Source organism: Eublepharis macularius, chromosome 3 (assembly GCF_028583425.1).
Source record: "Eublepharis macularius isolate TG4126 chromosome 3, MPM_Emac_v1.0, whole genome shotgun sequence".
In the NCBI taxonomy this organism is placed as follows: Eukaryota; Metazoa; Chordata; class Lepidosauria; order Squamata; family Eublepharidae; genus Eublepharis; species Eublepharis macularius.
In genome coordinates this window covers 46,736,951-46,749,629 of record NC_072792.1, presented here as the reverse complement: position 1 = coordinate 46,749,629, position 12,679 = coordinate 46,736,951, and the positions used below count along the sequence as shown (strand labels likewise).

Sequence of the window (12,679 nt, the reverse complement as noted above, 5' to 3'; positions counted from 1 at the left end):
CATAAACATGATAAAAGTGTTATACATACCTCCATTCATTTTGAAGCTACACCAACTTAGAGACAAATAATACTTTAAACAAATAATGAAGGTCCGGTGTGGACTTAACACACCATATCTTTAACATTGGAGATTATTTGTATGGGGCATTTCACACCTGTCTAGCATGCCCCTCCACCCAAGGCTCTTCGAAAAAATGCAATGGAAATGCAGTAAGAGAGAAATGCGCCATGGCCATCTGAACAGAAAGATCTCCAATTTCCTCTGAAAGTCGAGAGAGAGAGAGTACCAGCCTCACCCCTTGGGGAATAAGATCACCTGCTTCCTCTGTACTGTCTCTTCTTCTTATGAATCCTCCTCCAAAAAGCCCAATTTCCCCAATATCCTTAACCATGGTTAAGAATTATATTGTCACTAATCTTAACTACAGTATGCAAACTCTCTCCAAGCCCTGGCCAGTACTGAGGGAAGAGGAGTGCAACATCCCACTAACCACACGCCACACTTTGAACAGTGATTAAGGATCAGGTAAAGGCGACTTCTCCATACCAAAGCCCATTGTCTCCTTCATGAATCAGCTGAACTAAGTCTCCACTCTTCAGCACCATGTCTTCAGAACCTCCTTTGTCAAAATCAGCTACAACAGTGTATTTACCTGGAGTCTGAACACACAGGGGATTTGAAAACCACAATTCTTTTAAAACATAAATAATTAAATTAATTATTTTTCTGCAATTAAATTCTACCAGGCACTAGTTTGGTGTAGTGGTAAAGAGCGTGGGACTCTAATCTGGAGAACTGGGTTTGATTCCCCACTCCTCCACTTGAAGCCAGCTGGGTGACCTTGGGTCAGTCACAGCTTCAAGTAGCTCTCTCAGCCCCACCCACCTCACAGGATGATTGTTGTGGGGATAATAATAGCATACTTTGTAAACCACTCTGAGTGGGTGTTAAGTCATCCTGAAGGGTGGTATATAAATCAAATATTATTACTCCTCTGTGGTCACATTAACTATCAGCACTGTGAACAACTTAAGCCTTCCATGAGCACATGGATTTTCTGTTATCTCTTATGAAAACACAAGTTGGGATTTCTTAAATGTGGAGTACTTCCCCTTAAAAACAAGACATGGAAGCTGCTTCAGGGACAGGAGGGGGGGGGTCTTAATTATATCTACAGAACACATGATTCTGTCACACTTCAGTATGATTAAGAAACAAAGTCCAGAATGACTTCAATAGTGTTCAATGGCTTTCAATAGTGTTCCACGATATAAAATAAACAGGCTGCACTATGAGATATACAAACTGGAAGATAAGGGTGTAACTTTAGCTCTTCTGCCCCACTGGGTTATGCCTTTACTTTCTGTCATGCAAGTGAATGGCTGCCATTCACACTACTACAGGGGAAAAGTAAATAGGTGGATCTGGGGAGAACTTTGTGAGGGGAACAAAACCTGATGACTCTCCCTGTCATTGGGGAGGCTAGCCTCCCACAAAAATGAATTGGGATTGCACTATAACATGTACAACTCTGTGGTCCTGCCAATGTACAGATCATTTCTCCACCAGTCCTACCCCACGGCCTATTAATGATAGTCATGCTTCTAGAGTGTACATATGTATGAACTTCTATGCATCTGAACATTCATTGAGAAATACTACCACAGTATATCTAGTTTATGCCCTCTCCTACCAAACAAATTCATAAACATCTGCCACTGTGGTTCTCGAAGGTACATGCACATGAAAAAAAACACTTTATTTTAAAAATACACCCCCACCACACACACAATCACATCTTGAAGCAATTTACAAAATGGGCGTGGCATTGTAATAAACGAAACAGCAAACACCACATCCACTAGCCAGAAGTAAAAATATAAAACCCAATAGTGGTCAGAAATCAGAGGGGGAAAAATTAGTCACCAGCTTTTTTTCTCCTCTTCCTTCTTCCTCTGCATCTGAAGAGTTCAGTGGGTCCTCAGCACTTGACCAGCCATCATTTTCTTCAGAAGCGTCAAGGGATTGCAATGTTTTAGACCAGCCTTAAAAAGCCAATTATCCACAATTATTGACAAGCAAGCACAAACTATTTTTGAGAAAATGGCTAGTTTTACACATACAACCCAAACAAATGAGTCATAGATTTGTATTTATGGTTTCTGGACTAACTATGGTTTCTGTAAACTATCGCTTGCCTGGCACATGTGTCACAGTAAACTCGGTTGGCTGAGAAAGAGGAGGTAATTGCCTGTCATGGAAGATGGAAAAAGGAGCTCAGGCTCACTTGGGGTTCACTCACATAGCACCAAACCATGGTGAGGCATCGTATCAGAACTGTTCTATGAAGTTTTTCAATACTGAGAAGCACTATGCACAATTATGTTAAATACTATTGACATTTAAATGTGCAACATTTACATGAAATTGAGTCTAGTTCAATTTAGACCAGCTGCTAGATGTCTTTTGAGCCAAATCCACTGATGCCTGGTAGAATTTTACTAAACTGAATATGAATCAACAATGTGGCAACCAGAAATCTCTTTAGAGCTGTCTTGAGAGTCAACCTTACCTGAAATGCACATAAGAAAGGGTTTTGTTAGAGCAAAATAAATGGGCTGCAGTTGGCAGGACCAGTCAGGAAGGTTCAAAGCCTCCTTTCTGTCATCATACTGAAGTTATGAAGGCAGCTTTAGCCCTCTCACTGGTGCCAATGAATAAATCTTTTTATTCTCTCACATAAAAAATGAAAAACTCCCATTACTGCATTTGGGAACAGTGTCATGGTAAAGGCAAATTCTGTCATCCTCACACCTTTCTTTGGATAGTTCAGCTTTGACTGAGAGGAACCTTCAGATCTCTTTGAGAGTTCACCCTACCCATGGCCCTTGTGACCTATGATCCCTGGTTGCCCACATCTATCATACTGATAGGCATTTTGCTTGTATGGCCTAAGATATACCTAAGAGTTGCACATGTATTTGGTGGCCCTGCTCTGCCATGAAGGTGCTCAATGGTGACCACACAATTCTCTCTCTCTCTCTCTCTCTCTCTCTCTCTCCAATTTACCTCATAGATAAGCTATCCTGACAAAGCATGCCATAAAGAGATCTGGAAAGGTTTGAAGGGGAATCTTGTGTTGCAGGTATAACAACAAAATAAACAAAGTGAACAAATATTCTAGCTATAAAGATCTCAAACATAACAACAAGACTAGTCTTTTTTTTCTTTCATTAGTTCAGTCAAGTAAATATTATTGCCTGTCAGGCATCAGGCTAACAAATGTTAGGGTAACATTAAAGGAAGGCATTAAGCATTGCAACTCACAGCAAAGCACACCACACCATGCACAACTTCATTTGACCCAGGGAGGGATACATTACCTTGCCTGCGTTGTGCGGCTAGCACAAGGTAAGTAGTGCTGACCCATTTGGCCCTGTTCCATGTTAAAACAGAACTGGCATCTGTGAAAGAACTGAATAATAAATTCCCAGTGCATTACACTGTAGCTGTGATGTTGCCCTCACTGTAAATCTGAAATTGGGAGCACCATCATAGTTAAAGTGAAACACAAAACATGCTGTGTAGCACTGTTTACCAAACACAGAATGATTCTTTTTCTCCTTTTCCTTTCATAGTATTTGCTGCCATCTATATGGTGTGACTCCTCTCTTCACAGATTTTCAGTTTTTTATAGAATCATTCATTGAGGCTGCGAAAAGAACGAACTTCAGAATTGTCTGAGTCTCCTAGCAAACCAGACTACTGTGTCATATGAAAGTTTTCCTGCAAAGGCTGGTATGGAACAATTTCCGTATGAACACAACCTTTCCTCACAATATTTCCCTTCCAAATTAATGAAAGAAGCCTCTAATAAGGAATATTAACACGATCCTGTCAGATGAGACTTTTCAGGAAGCCGATAATGGACTCAACATTTTATTTTCAATGGAACACAAAAGCCATACTCACATAATAAGCCAGGGGTGGCCAAACTGTGGCTCGGGAGCCACATGTGGTTCTTCTAGACATATTGTGTGGCTCCCACTCCCCCAAACCCACCTCTTCATCTGAAGTCACTTCAATGCATCATGTCTTGCGGCTCTCAAACATCTAATGTTTATTTTATGTGGCTCTTACATTAAGCATGTTTGGCCACCCCTGTAATAAGCCATACAGGTATCACAAACCCCACCCTCACTTAACTGAATTTTAGAAGTCCAGTCATTTTAGAAGTCCATTTTATCTATTATGTGAACTTTTGTGCTTATCATCTTACAACAGAAGCTTCTATTCTGGCCTAAATGTTGTGCCACTTTGTACTCTCTGGTTGATTCTGCACACGTTGGATAATGCACTTTCAATGCACTTTATCAATCGTTTGAGGTGGATTTTTTGTTCCGCACACAAAAAACCCAGTTCCAAATGATCTATAAAGAGGATTGGAAGTGCATTAGCCAACGTGTGTGGAATCAGCCGCTATGGAATGAACCATCAGGTGCTTGATTCAAAGTCACTTTCTGCAGTATACTTCCATGTGGTTCGCTGCTGGCTATACTGTGATTCTTTCTCTTGTTGACCACAGGCCAGCTTTCCTATTCAATCCTAACTGAAGGTTTTTATCACTTTGGGAAGGCACTGGATCTTTTGTTTGGGATTTTACTGCCGGCAAGTCTGTTGATGCTCTTCAGGCATGTACCTGTGCTAAGATTAGTACCTGTGTACCTTTCTGAATATTTCTCAAACAGGTGTCTGACTTCCTTTTTAACAATGGCTTGAACAAAGAAAGACAAAAATGCAAGTTCTGAAGGAGGTTCTCTGGACCATAATCCTAGTAAAGTAAAATATTTACAATCTTTATATTTTCTGTTTTTCATATTTACACTGGCCATTTTTAAACTTTGTTTAACCTTTTAATGCCACGATAATCCTGATTTTAATTTTATAATGAACTGGCTTGATGCCCATGCTTTGCTACGGTATTAACTACTTTAATTCCAGTTATAATACTTATGGGTAACATTTTTCGGTTTGTGTTTGTGGGGGGGGGGGGGGTTAGTTGGTTTTGTAGTATAATGGGATAGTACCCGAGCATCACAAAGGTGTTTGTATAAAGTGAAGTGTGTTGATGCCAAAAACTGAAGTGAATTTCGAAATGTAACAATTATTGAAGAGATTTTAAATGGAAAAGATTGTAGTGCAATAAATAAAGTGAAGAATATGTACAACCTTTTTTTCCTACTGAAGGACCTCTTTGTAGACCTCATGGGTGGTTTTCCCCGCAGGTGCTACGATCACCAGGCTGCTGGGTGAGCTGAAGCAAGCCTAGTAGAACTGTCCATGTGAGAAGCAGTCCTCCCTCAAGTCAATTTTTGCACCTTCAGTGTCTGCCCCTGGGACTTGTTGATCGTCATAGCAAAGCAGATCTTGAGGGGGAACTGCAGTCTCTTGAACTCGAAGAGGTTATCTGATGGTATGAATGGTATGCGTGGTATGAACCCCGACTACTTCCCCCCACAAGCACTGCTGGTGCACAATGTGGTCTTGATGATGTTCCTATGGAGGGCTTTCACTTGTAGTCTGATGCCATTGCAGAGTTGGGGTGGGCTGAGGTTCTGGAGCAGCATCACTGAAGCCCTCACTTTGAGAAGAAGCTTGTGGGCTGGGAAGCCAGGAAGGCTGAGCATGTTGAGGAGCTCCACAGGGTAGTGGTCAGTATCATCAATTTGAACCACTAAGTCCACAGATCTGTACTCCATTTCTACCCCTTCGAGGGAGTTGTGTTTCATTAATGATGGCAGCCTTGTTGTTTTTGGGGGCTAGAATGGCATGCTTGCACAGCCCATCCATAGACTTCTCCATGATAGTGACAATATCAGGGTATATTGTGGCTGTTAGGCGTGCTAGGGTCATCACTACTGTGCCCAGGCCTGCAGGGATGGTCACCTTTCCTTTGCCTCGGGACTTGCTGGTACTTGAGCACTGCTGTTCAGTGCACCACAGGAGTATGATGTGAATATTTCTTTGCCGCATCTCTAAGTTGCTCCCTCCTTTTAGCATCGGTATATCTTGCACAATGTCTGCTAGGAGGCTTCTTGGGGGCAATAAGAGATGATGGCTGCAAGAGGTGTGAGGTGGAGTTGGACTGAGGGAGGGGTGGTGTGGTGGGCCCTTTGGCAAGTTCAAGTGAGAGGTTCGCATTGAAATGGCCCCTAGAAAGGTCGTGTACCATCTTCCCATGAACATTTAAAAACTCAGTTGCCATACTGACTTTTATATAAAATCCCTTTTCAGGAATCTTATACTGTCTTTCTTCAACTGTCTGTAGTTTCCTTTACCTAATTCTTACCTCAGAACACAGAGTTCCACAGCTGACCCAAAACGAGTGAGGGTGGGCACAAGCAGGAGCCTGCAAGCCACACAGGAAAGCCAGGCCCCACAGAAAGATCGGCAACCCTAGAGGGGAAGGCTGGGAGGTGTATTTTTTCCTCAGGACACATTCAATGATTCCCAATAGCAACTGTATACTCTTTAGAATGTTTGGGAGATGGCCAATCAGATTGCATTTGCAAATGACCTCAGGAAAGAGTGGCAGTTGGCGGTGGCAAGGGGGGAGGGTGCTCCTCCCTCCACACAGCCAGCTACACAGGGAAGCTGAATCCCTATGGGAAAACACATTTTACCCCCTTAGGGGCCGGATTTCTTAAAATCCCTTCTTAGTGAGCCTCTATATCACAAAAGGAATGTTCTCCCCAAATTTCACATTTCTAGGTCCAGGGGTTTGGGCTGGGCGTTGATGAGTCAGTCAGGACTCTTATCCTTATATATATATAGATTAATTTTTAATTTTTGTTGTAACTTTGGTATCTTTTTATATTTGCTGTCCACATCATGCTATGCTGATGCTAGCACCATTAAGTTGGGTATTAAGAGTGGAAGGAGTGTTGCATGAAAGGATCTTCTCTGCTCCACCCCCACCCCACCCCAGTATACTGTGTATAAAGCTCTGCACTATACTGGAGATTACAGTGAAGAAAAAATCACTCTATCCCTCTTGTGTGAACACAGCAAGTTTGCTGAGCGCACATAAGAGCAAGGGACAAAGATTTCTCCTCTATTTCCTCTCTTCATTTCAGCCTCCAATCCCAACCATGCCTGTCTGATTTCGTACAACTCATGTCACATCTTTTCTAGACACTGCATAAACCCACTATAGTCTATATGTAAACCAACACATATAAAAGCAGTTTTAAGAATTTCTGCTTTACATAGCCAAGCCAAATTATGTTTCTAAGAAAATGTGGATAAATGTAGAAGATTTTTTCAAAGGCTTATTATTTAGTCTTAATATTGAAAGGTGGCCTGAAATGGTCCTAAATGTTTAATGCTGTTACCCACATATTTTAATCTTTTTTCCATTTTCACACATAGCTTGCTGTTGGCTCCTCGTTTGAAATGTGAATGTTTTTAATTGAAACCCACTGTTATTATGGGATTCAAATGTGGCTGGTTACAGTGAAATCTACAACTGCCCCTATGACATCAGCAGTTTTAACATGACATTTCCTATTGCCTTTAAACTTTGTACTTTGTTTGAATAACTTTCTTTATCCAATACAGCTCTTTCAAGAAAAGTTGTGAGACACCATGGTCAAGTGATAGGCTGTAGCCTACATTCTTCAATTATGTGGATTTCTAGCAACACTCAGGACAGAGACAGATAACACTGGCACAATGAAAGGAGCTGGTGGTCAGTCTGGATGACAACTTCTTTGAGCATTTTTGAAGAGAAAGTTGGATGTGGCAAACGCCAATACGAAAAAAGTATCAGAACATCTTCCAGATCCAACCAGAATATCCAGATCAACCCACCACATTAGAAGTCTTCCTGCTCTTGCTGGATACTCTTTATCAGAGATATGGAAGCTCTCTATATGTTAATATCTTATCCACATTAAGGTAGCTGCTGTTTCCAGTGGCTTCCATGAGGCAGATGTAAAGGGTAGACTAGATAAAGGGAAGTCTGTTTCTTTGATAGAGCAATCTATGATGGTTTTTAGTTTACTCAGAGAGACAGATTATAAAGGAGTGTAAACTTCCACATAGTAGTAGTAGTAGTGAGAATACTTGAAAAATAAAAAGAGATTGGAAATACAGTCTATGTGGCATACATTACAATAAGACCCTAGTACTTATGAAATATGAAAAGTAGGTTTCACTCTACCTCTTAAACCCAAAGGAGTTGGATCACTCTTAACTTCATGCCGTTTAGTATTTTTGTCAGGGCTGGAAGGGGAGGCTGCAATAGGATTAATAGGCAAAAAGACAGAAAAAGAAAGATTGAAGAATCAGAAAGAGAAAGACTAGATGGATAGCATGCAAGTCACTTTTGAGTGTGCACTGGGAAACAGAACTAGGTAGAGAAACAATCTGCCATTTTAAGTGTTACTTTTACTAAAATAAAAAAACAAAAGTCAAAATATTTTCAAGAAGGATGGGTAAAGTAGATCCATTTGTAGTGGATGGCAGCTTTGCTTTGTAAAAAAAGGTTTCATTTATTAAATATTTTTAATACCACACCCTTCTTCTTCGCTGAACATGTATACATTATATTCTAAACTAAATCCCACTGAGAGCCATCCTGGCAAATGTAGTTTTAACTTGATAATGTGACTTTTACCCTTATGTATTGTATTTTAAATTGTTTTATTGTTATGATAGTGTTGTAACCAGCCCTGAGCCTGCTTATGGGGGAGAATGGGTAAAAATCAAATCAATTAAATTAATTAACCAATACCTAGTACGGGATGAAGGATTATTGGCTAATTCTGGCTTTTCGCTGTAGAGCACTCACTCTGTCAAGTCAAGCACCGAATATTAGTAGTACTCTCTATGAGAATACTAAATATTTAGCTGCACTAATCTGCTGTTTGTCCAGAAAAAAACCCTTCAAAAACTAACCAAGGTTGTTAAAGTAACATATGATAGAAATGGGCACAGAAAAAATGCACAGGGGAGCCATTGCACATATTCTAGTTATGATTACTTTCCACCTCATGACAGCTCTATGATTGTGAATGGGTTATCTCAAACATACCTTCCTAATTCACTATGAGTGAAAATCTTACATTTGCTTAACACGGTACAGTTTGTATAACCTTTGACATGGAACCATACGGGGCAAATGCATGCAGAGAGCATGGCCGTAGCAGCATTGGTAACAAACAATGAAAAATGTTTTTTAAACATATTTTAAAACAGACAAGTGGTGGTAGACCTTAAAAATGTATTCAATATACAACAGTAGATAAGGGGAAAAAACTTTTAAATTTTTTTTCTTGGTTTCAAAGCAAAACTCAGCCATGTTTTAGATAACAAGAATTCTCTCCGCCTTCAGGAAATAATTGCATTTTGAAGACAGTATTCTTTAAAAAATTCAGTGTTGCACCATTGTAACAAACAAACACAACACTTGTAAAAATTTTTCGAGAAGTAAACAACTGTATTTGAGGTAGAAGCAGAGATAGGGATAGAATAAAAGTGGCATTCACTATTCAGCCTTCGGAGAGACTTTAGAGGCTACAGAATATAAATGCTTCCCTTGGAAAAGGAAGGAAGGACTAGAGGGAAACATTCACCAGGTTCATATCAAATGAGTGATTTCTAGACTGACCGAGCCTGTGACAAAAATCAAGATGCCAGTAAATGACCAACAGCACCTTCAATAACTTGAGCCTTCATTAATGGAGACTATTCTTCTGTATGGGTTTTTCCACATTTTTTTCCCAGTTCTGGCCCCATACAGCTTTGATTTATCCCATGATTTCCACACACATATTTGTGCATTTAGTTTTCACTCCTGGGCTTTTCCCAGGAGTTTCTTTTGAGATCACTGTTAGCCCAGTCTTCTTCTGGAAGCCCATTTTGTGGTCCTTTTTCCTTGTCTGCTTTGGTTTTCTCGGTCCTGCCGACTCCCAGCCACCTCCAACTCCCTTTTCAATGACTGGCCATTCATCATCATCAATCCAGTCCCTCTCCCCCTTCCTTCCCCCTCTTCTAGATTCATTTTTGATCTTTGTTTAAAAAATGCAATTCTTATAAAAAGATTCTATTGCTATATCCAGATGCTACTGTAATGAAAGATTCAGAGAATCTGCTAAACCTATCATTGCAATGGTATGTTGATATAGTGATATCAAAGTGCCAGATTTCTTTTTAACTGTAAAAGCTCTGGTGGGCAGGGGAGGGAAGGCTACTTCCAGTTTGATGTAGTGGTTAAGAGCAGCAGGACTCTAATCTGGAGAACCGGGTTTGATTCCCCACTCCTCCACTTGAAGCCAGCTGGGTGACCTTGGGCTAGTCACGGCTCTCTCAGAGCTCTCTCAACCCTACTCACCTCACAGAGTGATTGTTGTGAGGATAATAACAACACACTTTGTAAACTGCTCTGAGTGTGGCATTAAGTTGTCCTGAAGGGCGATATATAAATATATTATTATTATTATTATTTATTATTATTACAGCACCAGGGAAAAAAGCAGCAGAGTTTCAAAGGGAAATAGTGTTTCACATGCAGCTCATAAATGGAGGTGGAGTTGCTCCCCTTTAGGCTTCCCCATGAAAGACACAGGCAGACAGGGGGGTGGGGGGCTAACACTGACCCTCCCTAATAGCCCAGGAATGCTCTCCTTCTGCCCAACAGTCTTGTGTGTGTTAACTGAGCTCCCCCTTTCTCTTCATCTCTGAGTGTGTGTCCATTTTTTATTTTTTTTTAAAATCCAGCTATTACACCTAAACAAGTGTGCACAAAAATAAAAATGTGGGTGACTGATGCAACCAGTGATTCTACTGGTGACAACAGTGCCCTTTCTTGAAAATCCTGATTATTTAAGGAATGTGTGGAAGAAAATAAACCAATTTCACAACTATAAAAATCCAAGGGAGGGGGCAGATGTGGAAAAACTGTGCCCAAACCAATTCCAATGCTTGTGGATCACCTGCCAAGAAAACCAAGAGTGTGCAGAAATGCCCTAGGTCTCATCACAGACTTTACTTAGAACTCCATGTTAATATTTCCATCCAGCAATTAATTATGTATATTAATTAAACATATGAAGAAAAGCATTTCTACTAGATGTAGAAAAAATGTCCAAACTTCTGTGGAGCTCTCTATGCCAGAACCTTAGCCAGAAGACACTTCAAGGAAAAATCATAAGAACAGGCATTGGGTAGTAAATAGTATTTTTTAAAAGTCATGGTGGAAGACAGGATAAACTCATAGCTCAAGGTTGATTTCTGCCTTTTTACCTTTGGAACCTGTTTGAGCTTTCTAAATCTAAGATGCCTATAGAAGGCTTCAAGACAACCAGAACCAATTTACATCTTTGAAATATACAAATCCTGATGTTTCTGAAATGGTTTACATACACACACAAAGTGAATGACGACAGTCTGGACTGGACAAAAAGTTAGGCTAGCTTTCTAAGATTTACCTTTCTGAGTTTTGGGGTTCGGAAAACTTTGCAATGTCAAGCATTTTTTTGAAAGAGCTGAGCAATCTGAGGTAGGACTAGTGATTGTATCTTCTACAGAAAGGAAGGAAATGGGAGAAGAGAGGAAGAATGCACAAGACAAAGGTAAACAGAAGTTATTCAAAGTTATGACAAAAGAAGGGAGGGTTTTTGGGAAGAAATAATGCTTGAAATTTGGTCAAATTAATACAACAATCTAAGCACTTAATACTTCTGCAATCTTTTACATTTAAAAAGGGGCTTGAAAGCTAGTAAAGGAAACCAAACCGAAAGGAAAATAGGTTCATGCCGAAAAATCCTGGCCATTTTCATAAAGAATTTAGGCATTTTTTGCAGATGTTAAACAGCATCACTAGACAATGTAAGCTATATATCTAAAATAGATTATATTTTTTAAAAGTTGCGAATTATATCTTCTTACAAGAACTGATACCGCAAAGTAAGATACTACCATTTCACATTATAACTTCGTGCACTTTACAGTATTTGATGTTCAGGGATAACAAAAATATGCTTCAAACATACCTTTGCCTCTTTCAGGATACTTTGGTGATACTGAGGTGACACAACCATCAGGACTTACGTGATCAACATTTCTTTCTTCCTGTTTTTTGATGCTTCTTCCTTGATTTCTTGAAGGACTGTTTATGAAAAAAGTGTAAAACTTCATCAAGGAGCAACATTAAGGACAAATGCACTAACAGTGACTTTGTATAGGCTTACCATTTGCCTGCTTTGGGCGGGCAATCTCCTGGTGGTTCAGCCTTCCCACCTGCTCTTGTTTATAGGCTGGTAGGAGAAATGTGGAGGGCATGTATCATGTGACACATCAATGTCACACCTGGGTTTTCACTTCTAAGTGACAATATCAATACACTGCACAATATCATTTCTGCTACTTGCCCTGCCTTCAGAGCTCTTGGTGGTGCCTGGCAATCCTAACTATATCTGAAAGTATATATTTTATTTTGACCAGTATTTAAATTCATGCTGCAAGCTTATGAATGAGACAAATCTTTCTTCTTCATGCGTGCATAAAAATGAAGAGAGATATTTATTGAAATATGATATTTTGCTGGCTCATTTTATGCCTGCAGACTCTTCCGGGTTAGATAAAGTTGATGCAGAGCCAAACTAGACTGGCC

General features: G+C 40.0%; 1 protein-coding gene across 5 annotated transcripts in view; it reads right to left on the bottom strand.

The window, feature by feature from the left end:
• Positions 1–12,679, bottom strand: part of MCF2L (MCF.2 cell line derived transforming sequence like) — a 107,799-nt gene that overhangs the window by 3,193 nt on the left and 91,927 nt on the right. For 2 of the 5 annotated variants that reach the window (XM_054973452.1, XM_054973454.1), the window contains exons 26-29: positions 12,060–12,175; positions 8,228–8,302; positions 1,930–2,048; positions 550–662 (exon numbers count right to left, since the gene is read on the bottom strand). In XM_054973452.1, the coding sequence (XP_054829427.1) occupies positions 550–662; positions 1,930–2,048; positions 8,228–8,302; positions 12,060–12,175 (423 nt within the window). Of the gene's footprint in view, positions 1–549; positions 663–1,929; positions 2,049–8,227; positions 8,303–11,495; positions 11,589–12,059; positions 12,176–12,679 lie in introns of all 5 variants that reach the window. The other 3 variants (XM_054973453.1, XM_054973455.1, XM_054973451.1) reach the window with 2 other exon arrangements.